Source organism: Myxocyprinus asiaticus, chromosome 47 (genome assembly GCF_019703515.2).
Source record: "Myxocyprinus asiaticus isolate MX2 ecotype Aquarium Trade chromosome 47, UBuf_Myxa_2, whole genome shotgun sequence".
NCBI lineage: Eukaryota > Metazoa > Chordata > Actinopteri > Cypriniformes > Catostomidae > Myxocyprinus > Myxocyprinus asiaticus.
Genome location: NC_059390.1, coordinates 29,603,720 through 29,623,318, shown reverse-complemented (window position 1 = coordinate 29,623,318; position 19,599 = coordinate 29,603,720). Strand labels below are relative to the sequence as shown.

The following is a 19,599-nucleotide window of genomic DNA, read 5'->3' as shown; positions in this document are numbered from 1 at the left end:
AAACATCGGCCAGTGCCATCGGTGAATGGCATTGTATTTGCCGATGGCAGTCAAGGCGAATATCGGCCGATACTGATGTTTGGCCGATAAATCAGTACATCCCTACTGTCTAGATTTGATCAAATGACTTCTTTCAAATAGTGATGGTGCTTTTTTTTACATCAGTAATGTCCTGACTATACTTTGTGATCAGTTTAATGCCACTTTGGTGAATTAAAGAACCAATTTCCTTCCGAAACAGCATTTTTTTAATTTTTTTTTATTCAAGCTGTATATGCAATACATGTGACATTGTTATATGTTTATATTTACAGAAAAAAAAAACATACACAGCTTTAAGCCATTTCCTATTTACCTCGATTCCTGACTTTCTCTTCCTTTCTACATGCTCAGATTTTTAAGAATATTTGCCACATATACTGTACCTGTGGGTGGCGGTGGTCCGAGAATCATATTTCAAACATAACGCATCAGAATATGATGTCATTTACATATTTCGTTAGTGTGTGAGTCCTTCTATGCCACTACGATCTCGTTTTTTTTTTTCTCCCCTTTTTCTCCCAATTTGGAATGCCCAATTTCCAATGCGCTCTAAGTCCTCATGGTGGCGTAGTGACTCGCTTCAATCTGGGTGGCGGAGGACGAATCTCAGTTGCCTCCGCGTCTGAGACTGTCAATCCACGCATCTTATCCCATGGCTTGTTGAGCGCATTACCGTGGAGACATGGCACTTGGAGGCTTCACACCATCCACCGCGGCATCCACGCACAACTCACCACGCACCCCACCGAGAGCGAACCACATTATAGCGACCACGAGGAGGTTACCCCATGTGACTCTACCATCCCTAGCAACCAGGCCAATTTGGTTGCTTAGGAGACCTGGCTGGAGTCACTCAGCACGCCCTGGGATTCAAACTCGCAAACTCCAGGGGTGGTAGTCATACGATCTCTTTTTTTTATATATATATATATTTGAAGTAATATAGTTATGGGCTCTGCAGATAGGTGGAATCTGTGTATACACTATGTGTGGATGGCTGTGTTCTGTTGATCATTTTTTTAATAATGTTACATCAGAATATACATTGTTAGTGAATGTATTTATCTACCCACTATGGTCTCGGATTTTTGAGAAAATTTGAAATAAGATAATTATAGGCTCTGCAGATTGGCGCAATCAGCATACACGCTACCTGTGTGTACGTCATGCCGGGGGCTTCCCGGCCTGAAAGAACAAGGGAGGAATGTGGCAGGGCGGAGGGTGGGGTCGGGCCGTGATGCTTCACACCCGGTCCCTAATCAGGCTGATCAAGCCCGAGAGGGATAAAGGCAACTGGAGGCGGCAGAGAATTACAGGCAGCTGCCCTGTATGTGTTTGTCTTTTTAAGTTTATTATTAAACTATTATTTATATTGTCAAGCCGGTTCTCGCCGCCTCCTTTCCCTTATCCCTTTACACCCACCAACATCTTTTGAGAATATTATTCATTTTATTTTAAAGTTATAGGCTGTAATATACATTGTATACTTGGATATGCGATACTGGATAGGCAATATACTTTACCTATTTTATATTATGTTCTTGGATTCATATATCTAGAAAATTGTCATAATCAGAATCAGAATGTGCTTTATTGCCATGAACGCTTACATATTCAAGGAATTTTTCTTGGTGACAGAAGCTTCCAGTGCACAAACAATACAACAAGACAGAGATAAAAAAATAAAAATAGAAAACACCAAAAAAATAAAATATAATAAAAAATAAAAAGTGAATAGAAAATATAAGTATATATAGAAGTACACAAATGATGTAATGTTTAATTTCATTAGTCTGTTATTTTCTCTATCCGACTACGCTCTCAGATTATCAAGAACATTATAATTTTTTTAATTTAGAGCGTATGTATTTTGGCGCTAAGCATATACTGTAATTAAATTGTATTGCTCCGTAGTTGATATCTTATGATAAAAGAAAGCCTACAATATATGCGCTGTAGACATATACTGCACCAATATGTCTATGATGCTCTTGGGTTCATAACTAAAGACATCTACAAGCAAGTGTAATGTTACTATTATCTACTTTTATCAACTATGTCACAGCATGGTGCCATATTTAATAAAGCCTTTAAAAATAGTGTGGAAAAGTCGGAGTTAGTTACTCTATGTGAGGATTGTTACACATGACATGCTAGATGATTCATAATAAAAGTGATAAAGAAAATCAAATCTCAATAGCAAACTTTGTCTAATGTCATCTTTACACAGACTTTCACATGAACATGGAATATGGGATGGATGGGTCTTATATAAGGTGCAGGCTTCCTTATGCGACTATGGAAACATGGCCAGTCAGCACTTACATCATGCCTCCAACTACATATCTTGTGAATAATAATAAAACTTGTAACTCATTAAACCTCATCTGCTGAAATATATATAGACCATTTCAAGCATGTAAACAATAACAAAGAATGTGAACAAGTTTTCCAGCAGCACTTCCAGTATCATTAACAGATCGTTTAAATAAGGCTCTGAGTAAACATATTTTCCTCAAATAACGTCAAACCTGAAGTGACTTATTCAGATGTTTTGTTGATACAGAGCGTCTACGTGAGAGAGGCGATGAAAATGCATCATAGTTCAGATGCTCACAATTATTTCCTCTGCCAAGAGATCGGGAATGATTGCTCCTGTTATAACAAAGTCTTTTTAGGCAAGTCAGGTCACTCGGCAGCCATCTTTAGAACACTCTCGGGCAGCTATTTTCTATATAAACAAGCATCATACAAGAACAGCTCCAATCTACTTGAATGGGAAAAGACCAAAATTCCCAAAACGGTTGCTCAAGATTACGATCAAATTACATATTTCAAATCAGCAGTAAAATCTGACAACACTTGTACTTTACCTCTTTGATTACGCTAAAAAAACGAATGTTCCTCGGCTTGTATATCTAATGCGCATGCGCGAGTTGACTGACATATGATTTCTGTATCTAAAAGGTGACTGGCTCGTTTACCTGTAAGACGGGACTTCCTTTCTACATCTGTTGACTGTTGGGCACTCCCAATTTTTCTCATTCATTTTAATAGAAGTGGACCGTTTCTGCTAAATAATCTCTGGTTATAATTAGGGCTGCCTCCTAATAGTCAACCAAACGTCAGTCGATGAGAAGAGTCTTGGTCGACCAAGTTTTGATTGGTCGGTTGGTCGCAGAAAAAAAAAAACTCCACAGGAAGTGGCAAAATCATGCAGTCAGTGACGGACAGACATGACTGTTTACACGGCTGGTCCATATGGTAATTAATTATTTCGGGCAGGAATTCCAAAGTGTGGGATCATTTCGAGAGGGTAAAGGATGACCCCAAGAAGATGACATGCAAACTCTGCAGGCAAACATTCGCCCATCATTAATTCGCCCACTTAGCATGGCCGCTCGCACCTAGATAAATATGTGCTATTAGGCTTATCCAAGTGTTCGTGGGGAGAGCAGAAGCTAAATTAGTACCTCGCTTACTGCATGTTTAACTTAATCTGCATTTCTCTCTATAAATTAACAAAATGTTCAGACAGTGTCCTTGCTGGTTTTTTCGACACATTCAGAATCATTACCGCTTTTGCCAGTGTCGCTGCGGCTCGCTTCGTGCGTGCGCTTGTAAAATTTATATTTGAAAGGCTCATTATTACGGTTTAGTATTTCTCTGTAATGCAGAACAGTGTTAGCAATGTTACTTATAACATTCTTTCTCAGCCCTGGAACTCAAACCATTTTCTGATGCCCCCCCCCCAAAAAATATATAAGTAATTAAATTAATATCATACACGTGTGACAGCTAGTCGACTAATGGCTTAAACTAAGGACTACTAGTCGACTAGGAAAACCTTTGGTCGGGGGCAACCCTAGTTATAATCAATGAAGCCATTGTGTCTGTCTGCGCGACCCTCGGACAAGGTAAGGATTAATTTTTTTAATGTTTAAAATACTTTTCTTGTCTCTTTCTTCTGGATAAAAGCATCTGGTAAATGACTTAAGGATCTTAGTAATCGTGTTAAAGTCACTATGAATGAAGCGCCCCGCACTGTTGCTTTGAATGAGGGAGTGTTCTATTCCGAAGTGATCATCACTGTGTACTTTGAAGACTTCACCATTCACTGTGAGAGGTTTGAAAGGCTAAAATGTGTGGGACTCACAAATAAGGGAACTCACTTAAGTCATTTTTATTGGAAATTCTGTGATGCGATCTTACAGCAATGACTGTCATGATTGTTCTCCCTTCAAATTGCCCTTCAGGGGGTGATTTATCCCATTTGGAATGCACAACTAACAGGAAATGTTCAAGGAACAAAAATATGTCACTTCTTTAAACCATCTATACATACACACACAAGATCCTTTATATAGGGAATATATAGGCACAAAAAAAACTTAGAGTATTGTGACAGACGGGGTCAAGTCTCTGTCATTTCAAAATAAGAGTACACGGTGTATTTTGGGCTTGTTTATAGTTAAAAGTCCCATATTATGCATCAAATAAAAAAACAATAATAATAATTCCTTCATTTTGGTTGCACAATAAACTGCATCTGGGATTCTTGTAGCATCTGTAGTCCTATTCTTAAAGGATTAGTTTCCAGACATATGTCTGTAAAGTACATTTTACTGGGGACGTCTGTAATGTTTACCATCAATTCGCATGGGATAAGCCGTGTCTGTGTAAATTGCAGGGTTGGGTGTGTCTACAGCATTTATAGACTGACCCATCAGAAAAGATGGCTGTGCTGATTAAGAATATTAAATATGATCATATACTGTATCTGTAATTATAAGAAGAAATTTATTGGAATATCTGGCAGAATACAATAGAACTGGTGACATTAGCGAGAATGTAATCCTATATTACACTCTTGAATTAAAAATATGGATCCGTTCACATTATGGAATTTTATCAGATAGGCCTATTTTAATTAGGTCAATAATTGGCAGATAAATATCAGTGGCCGACATTCCTATAAAAATGATAAATATTAGAATTTTACTATAAAAATGTTAAACTTTTCTGCTGCAGTTCACTTCCAGGCTTATTAAACTGTCAATTTTATTTTGGCACAAAAAGGTCACTAGTTTTTAATAAGCTGAAGTTACAATTGTTGTTATATCGTTTACAAAACTCCATTATTACATTACATTTTTATAGTACATTACGCGTAATTTCAAACAAAATTTGGTTTTGCTGCAAAGCAAACATAAGCTTAAATTGAACTATGTTATTCAGGTATATTTTCTATAGACTATATTTACTTAAGACTATTTGAATTCAATTGCAGCCAGTTTAATAATCACACTATACCAAATTGCAGTTTCAGTTTAATTTTGATTCATAATTAATTGGCACGCTTTTGACTCTACTTCTTGAGAATGACTCTTCTTTGTCTGTGTTTCCACACGTGTCACTGTAGGTATGATGGAGAGTGCTCAGGCAGATGAGAGATTGAGGGGGAACGGAGCGAATCACACGAGCACACGAGCAAGAGGCGTTCAGATCGTCGACGACGAACCACAAGCTGCCATCGCCGCCGGAGGCTGCTGTTCATCCGGCTAAACTCAATGAACCCTTTTACCTGGGACTGATAATGCCCCGTTCTGTGTACAAACTGCCACTTGCCACAGCTACACACATACGCTACAGTGCTGTCATTTAACAGTTTGGTCCTTAGTGAAACAGTTGATTTAAAAACTCTTGACTTTAGGGTATGAAAATGCCTGATTGCCCCACACTGACGATAAATTCATATTAATTACAAAACAAATAGCTACCAAATGCCCGGTCTTCTAAAACAAACATACACTGATATATTTCCCGAATTATCTGATGCGTTTGCGCTTTTTCTTTTGCCAAGGTGTTGTGCATGTAGAATCTTTAATATCCTCGTTTTGTTTTACGTCAAAGAAAAAAAAAAAAGAGAATCTTTATTATTTAATAACTTATTTACAAGTTATATCAAACATCTACATGTCTAAAGACCTTTGTACTTGTATTAATCAATGGGCTTTTGTCATTCTCATACAGTCCCGTTCTGTCATTCAAATCTTCTGTATCTTTCTTAAAAATAAGAAATTAAAAACCATCTAGAACATTTAAACTACTTGTAGATTTTGTCTTTCTCTTTCTCTCGCTGATTTACCACTATAATTTGGGGGTGGCGGGGGGGGGATCATGTTGTTTGCTTGCAAAATTCCAATAGGGAAAAATATTCAATATTGTGTACTTTTTCAAGCGATCAAAAACAACACCGTGAAACAGAAAGGTGTTGGGTATTCATGTGGTATGAATGTACAGTTAATTATAACTGCTGTGGTTGACACTTATTTTTGGATTTGTGTTTTTTAACTGCTACTTTTACAATGAATGTTAAATATGTGGGTTTTTGTTTTCAAGCCCTAAATATTTGGACCGTTTGTTTAAAGTATGAATAGTTTCACATCATCACCTGTAACATTGAGGTGCAGCTCTCAGCCGACTGTGCCTTTAAATAAAACCGTCTAGATTGACCAATTCTTTCTGTCTCATCATATCTCATTAGTAATTACTTATTCATTTTATGGCGGTTTAGATATTATCTATAGGTGTTTTCTCAGCTATGGGTACTTTTTCGTCAAGTAGACTTATAGAAAAGAAACTCTTAAAACACATTTCTATGGAGGACTCCGTATTAATAAATCTTTCATTAAAAATATAAGTATATTTACATCAGTATTGTACCATTATTTATTTGACAAATAATGTGTGAAATAAATACATCTGTCAATAAATGAAGGAATGCGGCAATAAAAATGATTGTCATGTCAATAAATTAATCAAAATCCAAAGGAAAATTTATAGTACATGTTATTTATTGACATTTCATGATTTATTCATTTATTAAAAGACCTGTTTACATGTATATTGATGCTTTTAAAAAAATATGTATTTTATTAATATGACACACTCAAGTCCTCCGTACTTTTCACACTCTCACTAGTTTAAGCTGTTTGCTGACAATGTCCAACTGTGGATATAAAACACAGGAGAATTTTGATTTAGGCTTTATTAAAGGTATAGTTCCACCAAAAAAAAAAAAAAAAAAAAACTAATTTACTCACCCTTATTCCTATCCCAGATGTGACCTATTTCTTCTACAAAACAAAATTTTTAGAAGAATATTTCAGCTCTGTAGGTCCATACAATGCAAGTGAATGGTGACCAGACCTTTGTAGCTCCAAAAATCACATAAAGGAAACTTAAAAATAATCTATATCTTCTGAAGCGATATGATAGGTGTGGGTGAAAAACAGATCAATATTTAAGTCCTTTTTCACTATAAATATCCAATTTCACATTCTTCTTTTGTATTTGGCAAATTAATTCTTCGTGCATGTCGACACCTACTGGGAAGGGAGGAGAATTTATAGTAAAGAAAACAATGAAATATTCTCTGTTGAAGTGCATTAAAATCTCATGACTGTTTTTGTCACACTGAAAACATCTGTGCTCAAAAAAGGGAAATCTTTGGAAATTCCTAATTCAAATGACTGATTACTGACGGATGAATGTAAATCAACCCTTGCAATCTCTAATAAATTATTACACAATCCACTCTGGTTCATTCTGACCAGCTCTGAGAAAAGGAACATGCATCATGTGACAGCGCTGTATACTTAACTTCTTCAGCACCAATAATTAATAGACACTGAATTAAAAATACACAGCAAAGAGTTAAAACAGAAGAACTGTTCTTAAGATTATTATTTCACAAAAGATAGCTAGTAAGATTTACTTTGCTACTTTCACAATATTTTTAAAGTAAATTTTAATTATATAAAATTAAGTAGGATCTACTTCATAATACTGATTAAAATGAGTGAGAAAATGTATCTTGTAAATACAGTAATTTTTACTTACAAATCACTTACATGGTATTTAAACATATTAATATTTTAATGAACATTTTATGAGAACATTACATGTTTTGAACTTTCCTTATAAACACGTTTAATCATGTACTACATGATGTCCGGAAGCCTTCCACAGAAGCTTAATGCATGCTATGTAGTCTATTAAACAACATCACCTTGCATTAAAGGCGAATAAGGAGGATAATAATCATTGATAATGAAGGGTAATTTTGAGTAGAAAAAATAAATTCATACATAACAACAAAATCAACAATAAAAACAGTGTAAATAAACTTGCAAACTGTGAAACCATGCAAGCTCATTAATTTGTTCATGCTGGGAACACCAGCTTTTAAAAGTTAAGTGAAATTTACCATAATAAATATGACAAGGTTTTTTTTAGGATTCTTTCTGATTAACATTTTTTTATTGATTCATATAGATAACAAAGAAAAGCAAAACATATATACACAGAATCAACATTTAACCCCCAACCCCACCCTGACCCTCAACAACATCCCTGTGGTCACACATGATTATAGACACACAAATACATATATATATATATATATAATCACACATTTAAAACTAAACTTCTCTCTCCACTGCCCCTCCCTGAGAGCCCTCCAGAAATGCCAAATAGCTGCCCCATTTCCCATCAAACGAATCCCAATTCCCCAGCCTTCTACATTACACCTTCTCGAAAGCCGCCACCCTCCCCAACTCCATGCACCATTCTTCAAATGAGGGTGCTCCAGCTGACTTCCATCCCCTTAAAACAATTTTGTTTGCCAATCATAACACTGGTTTTATGTGTTTATCCCCTATATTGATGATCGCCCCATCACCTAAAATACGGGGGGGGATTATGCAATTCAAGATATGCAAATCTTGAATTGCATAAGGCGAACCAGATGAAGATGCAGACTTGACATCTCTAGATGCAGACTTGACGTTTTTTAGAATCTTAGCCCACACTCCATCCTCCAATATCAAGTTTAAATCTTTCTCCCATAATCTCTTGACAGAAGTTAAAGCTCTGTTCCCCAGATTCTGAATTAGCATGGAGTAATACACTGATGCCTCATGACCTTTTCCAAGACCAGTAATCACCACACCCAAAGTATCTGCCGTTTTAGGGGGGTGTATGCTACTCCCAAATATAGTACAGAGCCGGTGGCGCAGCTGTAAATACCTAAAGAACTGTGATCTGGGAATCCCAAAATGTTGAACCAAATTTTAAAAGGATCTCAACACTCTACTCTCATATAGGTCATCGAGTATATTAACCTCCCTCACAATCCACTCTGACCAGCAGAAAGGGGACTTAATGTCCGAATAAAACACTCTGGACACTTTTGTCCATACCGAGTGCAAATGCGAGATAACAGGGTGTAACTTAACTTGTCCGAATAGTTTGATAGAAAGGCTTTGCTATGGCGAAATAGGGGCAAGAACTTCCTGTTCAATATAAAACCAGGGAGGGGCTCTCTCATGTGGAAGCGACCAATGAGCCAAATGTCTGAGACTGAATTCATAATAATAAAACAAAATCTTGGGTAGGCCTAAGGCAATCGGCCTATGCAACTTACTGAAATGTAATCTGGGACATTTACCATTCCAAATGAAGGACTTAGCTATGCTATCAAATAGCTTGAAATAAGAGAGGGGGACATCTATAGGGATAGACTGTAGCAGGTAGTTGAATTGTGGAATACGATTCATTTTAATAATGGGACTGTGAGCCAGGGATTCAATTTGGAAAGCACGTCGGGAGATGAAATCCAGCGTCAACTGTCCAACATCTCGGTGATGCTGACAACGGTTGTTGCTGACTTGGAGGATCTCGCTGTAATATGTCGATCGATTACAGCGATGGAAAAAAAATTCTCTGAGATGGTCACAAGAGTGACAGATGTTGAAAAACAAATTGATTATCTGGAATCTTCGGAAAGGGAATTATCTGCTAATCGAATTGTTGGAATTCCTGAGCATGAAGAAGGCAGAGATATGGTGAAATTCCTAGACGAGCTCTTCCCGAGTCTGCTCGACATAACAGGCCATAAACTGGAAATCGAGTGAGCTCATAGAGTCCCGGCTCGCAGATCTGCTGAGGGAGATAGGCCCCGATCAATTCTGGCCAAATTTCTGAGATCATCCAATAAAGATCTTGTGTTGCACCAGGCGAGGAGCAAAGGAAAGCTTTCTTGGAAGAATCACAATATTTTCTTGTACCTGGACTTTGCGAATTCGACAGGAGAGAAACGCGATTGGTTCAAGGAATGTAAGAAACACTTACATCAACGGAAGACCGCTTTTGCACTGATGTTTCTGGCCAAACTGAGAATAGACACCAAGTACGGCAGCAAAGTATTTTTATGCCCCAAAAAGGCACTAGCCTTCATACAAACTATGGGTGAGTAAACCATTGGGCGTTTCTTATGTGAGTGGACTGACTCGCTGTTCAGTGTCTCGATTGTCTGAGGAAGCTGGGCACCATTTTTTGTTTCTTTCTGCGTTGGCTCCGCCTAGCGGCTGGAGTTTGTTTTGTGGCATGACACTCCCAAGAAACTTTTGCATTGACGGAAGATCGCTTTTACACTGAAGTTCCTGGCCAGATTGAGAATGGACACTATGGATGACCGCAAAATATCTACATGCTCACATAAAGGACATCTTTTATAAAGTTGTCGGACTGAGTAAGTCTCCATGTGCTGGCTCCGCCTAGCAGCTGGAGTTTGTTTTGTTAAATAATACTCCTTTAGGTCAGCTGTGGATGAATCTGGTTGTTCTTTGTGCTTACGCCTCCTGTTGGCTGGAGTTTGTTTTGTGCAGTATTTTTAAGGGACATTGGAATGATTACGTCATCTGCTGCACTCATAACAGCCGTCTCACTGAACACTTGTCTGTCTGTCTGAGGAAACTGAACGGCTTTATATCAGCTGGAGTTTATTTTGTGGAGCAACACACTTTCGAGACAGTTCTGTGAATGAATCTACATGTTCTTTGTGTTTATTCTGCCTGTTGGCTGGGGTCTGTTTTACAAAGTATTTTCTGTTATGTAATTTTTCCTCACAATATTTGAGCAGAAGCACCGTACTTGAGCAATCCAATGGCAAAGTTGTCGCGGGGGTGGGGGGGGGGGGGGTTCTCGCACGCGTACATGGACCTTTTGAGTTTAGAGGGATTGACGCCGGTTGGAGCTGTCGTGCGCGGGGTTAATGCACACGTTTTTCTTTTTTCTGTTTGTTTTGCTGAGGGGAAGTTTGGGGTTTGATTGTGGCATTAATGGGAAATGTGGTCTGTATAATCTTGCTTTTGACACACAATTTATTTTTTTATTATATCAATATGTCAAATGTTAATGTGAATGGGTTATCGCTCTCCACCTGGAATGTGAATGGGTCGGGCACCCTATAAAATAAGGAAGGTTATTTCTTTTCTTAAGTGTAAGAAATGTGATATAGCGTTTCTTCAAGAAAATCATCTTCCCCGCAGGAAGCTGAAAAATTTGGGAAGATATGGGGTGGACATGTTTTCTTTAGTTCTGGCTCAAGTAAGAGTATAATATCATTATATTGATAAATAAACATTTACAATTCAAATTTCTCAAACAGATTAAAGATAAAATAGGAAGAGTCATTATTGTTTTAGCAGATATTCAGGGGCAAAGGTTGATTTTGGCTAATATTAAGCACCTAACGCTGATGATTAGGGCTTTTTTATAGATCTTGAAGGGATATTGCAAACCGTTAGCACCCCTCATGATATAATATTGGGAGGAGACTTTAATTTATTGATGGACTCGATCCTTGATCATAGTGAAGCAAAAGTGTGTAAGCCCCCTAGAGCAACAGTGACACTTCACAGGATGTGTAAAAATCTTGGTCTTACAGATATTTGGAGACTTTTGAACTCATCTGGTAGGGATTATACATTTTTTTCATCAGTTCATAAGATTTATTCTAGAATTGATTGTTTTATATATCTAAATCCATAATTCCATCTGTTGTTGACTGCTCAATTGGAAATATCTTAGCCTCAGATCATGCCCTGGTGAGTTTAGAGATGTTGCCACATACAGAGAAAAAGAAATCATATAGTTGCCGCTTTAATGTATCCCTTTTGCAAAATCCTGATTTCCAACAAATGTTAAAGACTGAAATCAATGTTTATATGGAGACCAACTGGTCCTCAGTATCCTCTGTGGGCGTGGCTTGGGAGGCACTTAAGGCAGTTCTTAGGGGTCGGATCATACAGTATGCCTCATTCATCAAAAAATCCAAAGCAGTTGGAAGAGAATATTAAAAGTGCCTAGGTAGAGCTGAAGCGCCGAATGTCGTCTGATGGCCTCAGAGAACTGACCCGACTGAAATATAGATATAATACTATTTTGTCACAGAAAGTGGAGTTTTGGTTGTACAGGGCAAGACATTCATACTTTGAGTTGTGGGACAAAGCAGGGAAGCTTCTGGCTAGATATATAAAACAGAGAGTCTTTTTCTACCATTCCCTCAGTGAAATCTGCTGGTGGTGAATTTTTACCTAATAATGCTTTTAAAGTGTTCTGTCTTGATCTCTATAGTTCTACATCTTCGTCTACTGATGAATATATTAGAAAATTTGTGGAACCATTAGAACTCCCTAAATTGACGACTGAGCAAAAAATTCTCTTGAATCTGATATAACCTTGGAGGAGCTTGACGAGGTAATTAAGGCCTTGCCTTCAGGCAAAGCTCCGGGGCCAGATGGTTTTGCCGCTGAATTTTTTAGATCTTATGCTGCAGAACTGTCTCCACTTTTGTTAGAAGTTTATACGGAATCATTAAAGAATGGAAAGCTTCCGCTAACCATGACGCTAGCCCAGATCAGTCTGATTCTTAAAAAGGACAGAGATCCAAGCGAGTGTAAGAGTTACCATCCCATTTCCCTGATACAGCTAAATGTAAAAATATTGTCAAAAATTTTGCCTAATCGATTAAGTTATGGCATCTCATATAGATCAGGTGGGGTTTATTAGGGGCCGCAGCTCTTCTGACAACATTAGGCATTTCATCAATATCATGTGGTCAGTGGCGAATGATCAGACTCCAGTCGCTGCCATCTCACTTGACGCCGAAAAGGCATTTGATATGGTAGAATGGGATTATCTTTTTAAGATTTTGGAATTATATGGGTTCGGGAGTACATTTATTGGTTGGATTAAGTTACTTTATAGACATCCTGTAATGGCGGTACAAACAAATGGATTAATTTCAGATTATTTTACTTTGAATAGGGGCACTCGGCAGGGTTGCCCTCTTTCCCCATTATTGTTCTGTCTTGCCCTGGAACCATTAGCAGCTGCGATAAGAAAGGAGAAGGATTTTCCAAGGGTGGTGGCGGGAGGTGTGGCGCATAAGCATTTGCTTTACGCAGATGATATTTTATTATTCGTCTCTGACCCTACTAGATCTATGCCTTGCCTCCACAGAATTATTCATTCCTTTTCTAAGTTTTCAGGATACAAAGTCAATTGGTCTAAATCCGAAGCTTTGGCTTTGACAGCATACTGCCCAGCGACGGCTTTCCAGCCGGGTGCTTTCCAGTGGCCCAAACAGGGCATTAAGTATTTGGGCATTTTATTCCCAGCAAAACTGTGTGATTTAGTTAGAGTTAATTTTGACCCCTTAATAAAACGGTTTTCGAGCAGTGTGGGCAGGTGGGCTTCATTGCATTTATCTATGATTGGGAAAGTTAATGTTATTAAAATAAATTGTATTCCAAAATTCAATTACTTGCTACAGCCTCTCCCTATAAATGTTCCCCTCTCTTATTTCAAGCAATTTGATGGCATAGCGAAGTCCTTCATTTGGAATGGTAAGCGTCCCAAATTACATTTCAATAAGTTACATAGGCCGATTGACAAAGGTGGGCTAGGCCTACCCAAGATTTATTTTATTACTATGCATTTGGTCTCAGACATTTTGCTCATTGGTCGCTTCCACCTGAGAGAGCCTCTCCCTGGTTCTGTATTGAACAGGAAGTTCTTGCCCCTATTTCACCATCGCAGAGCCTTTCTATCAAATTAATTAATAAGTTAAGTTACATCCCATTATCTTGCATTTGAACTCGGTATGGACAAAAGTGTCCAGAGTGTTTAATTCAGACATTTATTTAAATGTTGCCTCCAGCATATGGCTGAACCCCAAATTATGCATCAACAAGTCCCCTTTTTGCTGGTCAGAATGGATTGGGAGGGGGTTACTACACTCGGTGACCTATATGAGAGTGGAGTGCTGAAATCCTTTCAAATTTGGTTCAACTTTTTGGGATTCCCAGATCTCAGTTCTATAAGTATTTACAGTTGCGCCACCTGCTTTGTACTGTTTTTGGGAGTGGTTTACACCCCCTAAAGTGACAGATACTTTGGGAGTGGTGATTACTGCATTTGGAAAAGGTCATGAGGCATCGGTGTACTACTCCCTGTTAATTCAGAGTCTGGGGGACGGAACTTCAGCTTCTCTTAAGACATTATGGGAGAAATATCTAAACTTGGTATTGGAGGAGGGAGTGTGGGCTAGGATTCTAAAAAACTTAAAATCTGCATCTAGAGATGCAAGGGTTTGCCTTATGCAATTCAAGATTTTACAAAGTCTATTGGACCCCCTCTAAATTGCATAGGCTTGGTCTTAAAGACACACCCACCTGCTGGCGATGTCAATCAGAAGATGGAGACACAACCCATGTCTTTTGGGGATGTGTTAAGATTCAAGAGTTCTGGTTGAGGATTCAGAGTTTTATGTGCAAGGTTTTGGCCTCTCAGATTTTATTCTGCCCCAGACTCTGTATTTTAGGAGATGGGGCAGTCATTCATTTGGAGAATAAACACGTGAAAAACTGGGTCCTAACTAGTATTATGATTGCCAGACAGATTATTCTAAGGAGTTGGAAATCGGCTGGAGCGCCCCCATTTCAAGAGTGGTGTTCAGAGTTCACCATAGTGGTAGCTCTTGAGGAGGGGATATCCAGAAGACTGGGGAGTCTAGACATGTTTGGGGAGAAATGGGGCAAATATCTGTCTTTTTTGGAGGGCTCTCGGGGAGGGACAGTGGAGAGAGGTGTAGGGAATATGTGTGATTAATTTATTATTTTATTTATTTATTAATTTTTTATTTTTCCCCTTTTTCACCCAATTTGGAATGCCCAATTCCCAGTGCGCTTTTAAGTCCTCATGGTCGCGTTGCGATTCGCCTCAATCCGGGAGGCGGAGGATGAATCCCAGTTGCCTCCGCGTCTGAGACCATCAACCTGCGCATCTTATCACGTGGCTTGTTGAGTGTGTTGCCACGGAGACATAGCGCGTGTGGAGGCTTAACGCCACCCACCACGGCATCCGCGCTCAACTCACTACGTGCCCCACAGAGAACAAACCACATTATAGAGACCACAAGGAGGTTACCCCATGTGACTCTACCCTCCCTAGCAACCGGGCCAATTTGGTTGCTTAGGAGACCTGGCTGGAGTCACTCAGCACGCCCTGGGATTCGAACTAGCGAACTCCATGGGTGGTAGCCAGCGTATTTTACCACTGAGCTACCCAGGCCCCCTGTTATTTATTTATTTATATTTTTTATTTATTTATATACTTTTTTTCATTTGTTGTGTGTCTGTAATTATGTGACCACCGGAGTGTTGATGGGGGTCGAGTGAGGGACTGGGGGGGGGGGTGGTAGTTAGGGTAAAATATTGATTCTGTGTATATATATATATTTTGCTGTTCCTTTTTAATAGATGAATCAATAAAATGTTAATCACAAAAGATAATCCCATTCTACCATATCAAACGCCTTTTCGGCATCAAGTGGGATGGCAGTGACCGGAGTCTGATCATTCGCCACTGACCACATGATATTGATGAAACACCTAATGTTATCAGAAGAGCTACGGCCCCGAATAAACCCCACCTGATCTATATGTATAAGAGATGTCATAACTTTACTTAATCGGTTAGCCAAATTTTTTACATCTAGCTGGATCAGGGAAATTGGACAGTAATTCTTACACTCGCTAAGATCTTTGTCCTTTTTAAGAATCAGACTGATCCGGGCTTGCGTCATGGTTGGCAGAAGCTTTCCATACTTTAATGATTCTGTATAAACTTCTAGCAAAAGTGGAGCCAGTTCTGTAGCATAAGATCTAAAAAAAACTTAGCAGCAAAGCCATCTGGCCCTGGAGCCTTGCCTGTAGGCATGGCCTTAATTACCTTGCCAAGCTCCTCCAAGGTTATCTCAGAATCAAGAGAATTTTTTGCTCAGCTGTCAGTTTAGGAAGTTCTAATGGTTCCACAAAGTTTATAATATCCCCATCAGCAGACGAAGATGTGGAAATATAGAGATCAAGATAGAATTCTTTAAAAGCATTATTAATATCAGTGGCTGAGGAAAATATTTCACAACCAGCAGATTTTGCCTAAGGAATGTAGAAAAAGACTCTCTCTGTTTTATATATCTAGCCAGAGTGTTTTCCTGCCTTGTCCCCTGACTCAAAGTATAACTGTTTTGCCCTGAACAGCCAACACTCCACCTTCCTCGACAAAATAGTATTATATCTGTATTTCAATCGGGGCAATTCTCTGAGGCAATCAGACGACATTCGGTGCTTCAGCTCAGCCTCGGCACTTTTAATATTCCCTTCCAACTCCACGAGTTCTCATGCTTTGTATTTTTTGGTGAATGAGGCATACTGTATGATCCGGCGCCTAAGAACCGCCTTAAGTGCCTCCCAAGCGACGCCCACAGAAGATACTGAGGACCAGTTGGTCTCCATATAAACATTGATTTCAGCCTTTAACATTTGTTGGAATTCAGGATTCTTCAAAAGGGATACATTAAAGCGCCAACTATATGATTTCCTTTTCTCCATATGTGGCAAAACCTCTAAACTCACCAGTGCGTGTGAGTTAGACTAAAATGTTTCCAACTGAGCAATTAACAACAGATGAAATGAGGGACTTAGATATATATAAAAATATATATTCTAGAATAGATCTTATGGACTGATAAAAAAAAATGTATGGTCTCCAAATATCTGTAAGACTAAGATTTTTACACATCCTGTGAAGTGTCAATGTTGCTCTAGGGGGCTTACACACTTTTGCTTCACTATGATCAAGGACTGAATCCATCAATAGATTAAAGTCTCCTCCCATTATTATATCATGAGGGGTGCCAGCAGCTTGCAACATCCCTTCAAGATCTATAAAAAAGCCCTGATCATCAACGTTAGGTGCGAAATATTAGCCAAAATAAGATTTTGCCCCTGAATTTCTGCTAAAACAATAATGACTCTTCCTAATTTATCTTTAATCTATTTGAGACATTTGAATTGTAGATGCATACTTATCAGTGTAGTGACTCCCCTGCTCTTACTTGAGCCAGCACTAAAGAAAACATGTCCACCCCATATCTTCCCAAATTTTTCAGCTTCCTGTGGGGAAAGATGCGTTTCTTGAAAATACACTATATCATATTTCATACACTGAAGAAGAGAAGTAACCTTCCTTCTTTTTATGGGGAGCCCCATCCCATTCACATTCCACGTGGAGAGAGACAATCCACTCATATTAACATCTGACATTTTGACATAATAGAAAAAATAGATTGTGTATCAAAAACAAAATTATAAAGACCACATTCCAACATTAGTGCAACAATCAAACCCCAAACTTCCCCCAGAACCAAACAAACAGAAAAAAGAAAAACATGCGCATTAATCCCGCGCACAACAGCATCAACTGGCGTCCATCCCTCTAAACTCAAACAGTCCGTGTAGGCTTACAAGAGCCCCAGCAACAACTTTGCTGTCAGATTTTTGCTGTCAGATTGCTCAAGTCCGGTGTGTCTATACAAATTTTGTGAGACAGTATTACACAACAAAAGATAATCTCCACAAAAAACAAACTCCAGCTAATAGGCGGAATAAACACAAAGAACATGTTGATTCATCCACATAACTGTCCCAAAGGTGTGTTCCTCCACAAAACAAACACCAGCAACTAGGCGGAACCAGCACAAAAAAGGCGCTCAGTTTCCTTGAACAGTCAAACAAATGTTCAGTGAGCTAGCCCATTCGGCTGCTACATGAGTGCAACAATTGACCTAATCACTCCAATGACTTGCAAGAAATACTCCACAAAACAAACTCCAGCCAATAGGAGGCATAAGCACAAAGAATGTGCAGATTCATCCACAAAACTGTCCCAAAGGACTGTTACTTCACAAAACAAACTCCAGCCGCTACACAGAACCAGCACAAAAACAAACAAAAAAGGTGCTCAGTTTCCTCGGACAGTCAAGTGAATGTTCAATGAGTCGGTCCATTCAGCTACAACACGAGTACCACAAAATAACTTACTCCATTGACTTTATGAAGGACATCGCTTGCTGGGGACATGTGAATGTTTTACAGCCATCCTTAGCATCTATTCTCAATTTGGCCGGGAACATCAGTGCAAAAGCGACTTTCCATTGATGTAAGTGTTTCTTGCATTCCTTGAGTCGATCATGTTTCTCTCGTGTCGAATTCGCAAAGTCTGGGAACAAGAAAATGCTGTGGTTCTTCCAAGAAAGCCTTCCTTTACTCCTTGCCTCATGTAACACGAGATCTTTATCGGATGATCTCAGAAATTTGGCCAGAATTGATCGGGGCCTGTCTCCCTCAGCGGATCGCCGAGCCAGATCCCTGTGAGCTTGCTCAATTCCCATCTTATGGCCTGTTTTGTCAAGCAGACTCGGAAAGAGCCCATCCAGGAATTTCACCATATCCTGACCCTCTTCAGTCTCAGGAATACCAACAATACGGATGTTATTCCACCGGCTACGGTTCTCCAAGTCCTCCAACTTCTCCCAGACATGCTCCAAATCCACCTTGGTCACTAGCGGATTAGCAGATAATTCCCTCTCCGATGACTCCAGATAATCAATCCGTTTCTCGACATCCCCCACTCTTGTAATCACCTCAGTGAATTTCGTCTCCATGCCAGTGATCAGTCAACGTATTACAGAAAAATCCTCAAAGTCAGCAATGACCTTTGTAAGTATTGCCGACATGTTCAACATTTCTCGCCGAATTTCCCTCATTTCTCTGACCAAATCAGCTCCCTAGCTCAGGGCCTCCGTGGGGGGGTGTCAGCTTGAGCACGTAAGTGTCTTTTAACGTCTCCACAGCCCGAGGATTCACACGTTCACATGTCCGAACCTCACATGGCATCACATGACTCCCTTTTTTAGGATTCTTACATGATGACACATTGTAAAGATAACAAACAATCATAAATAATGTTTACTAAGAAGCTAGAGCATTCATTTTTACATGTTTGAATTGAGTACAAATGTAGAATTTACTTAATATTTTGATGTTCACTCAAACTTTAAGAGTACCTTATCCTTTCTGGTATATTTACTTTACCACAAAATATTTTGTTTCTTCAGTGTATAAGTAAATTTGAATTTATGAATATGAAATATCTATACTTATATCTTATACTATTTTTTAAGCTTATCTGAACAATGGCCATATTAGAACACAGTGTATATACATATTAATTTTTTTTTAGTATTTTGAAATATACTGTATGTTTCACAAATATACAGGTATGTAACTTTTTATATCACCGAAA

The 19,599-nt window shown here is 38.8% G+C and overlaps 1 protein-coding gene across 1 annotated transcript in view; it reads left to right on the top strand.

Moving 5' to 3' along the window:
* Positions 1 to 6,563, top strand: part of LOC127437026 (ras-related protein Rab-21) — a 33,273-nt gene extending 26,710 nt beyond the window's left edge. The window contains exon 7 of the mRNA XM_051691657.1: positions 5,465 to 6,563. Coding sequence (XP_051547617.1) covers positions 5,465 to 5,607 — 143 coding nt within the window. The 3' untranslated portion in view covers positions 5,608 to 6,563. The remainder of the gene's footprint in view (positions 1 to 5,464) is intronic.
* Positions 6,564 to 19,599: the final 13,036 nt, after the last annotated feature.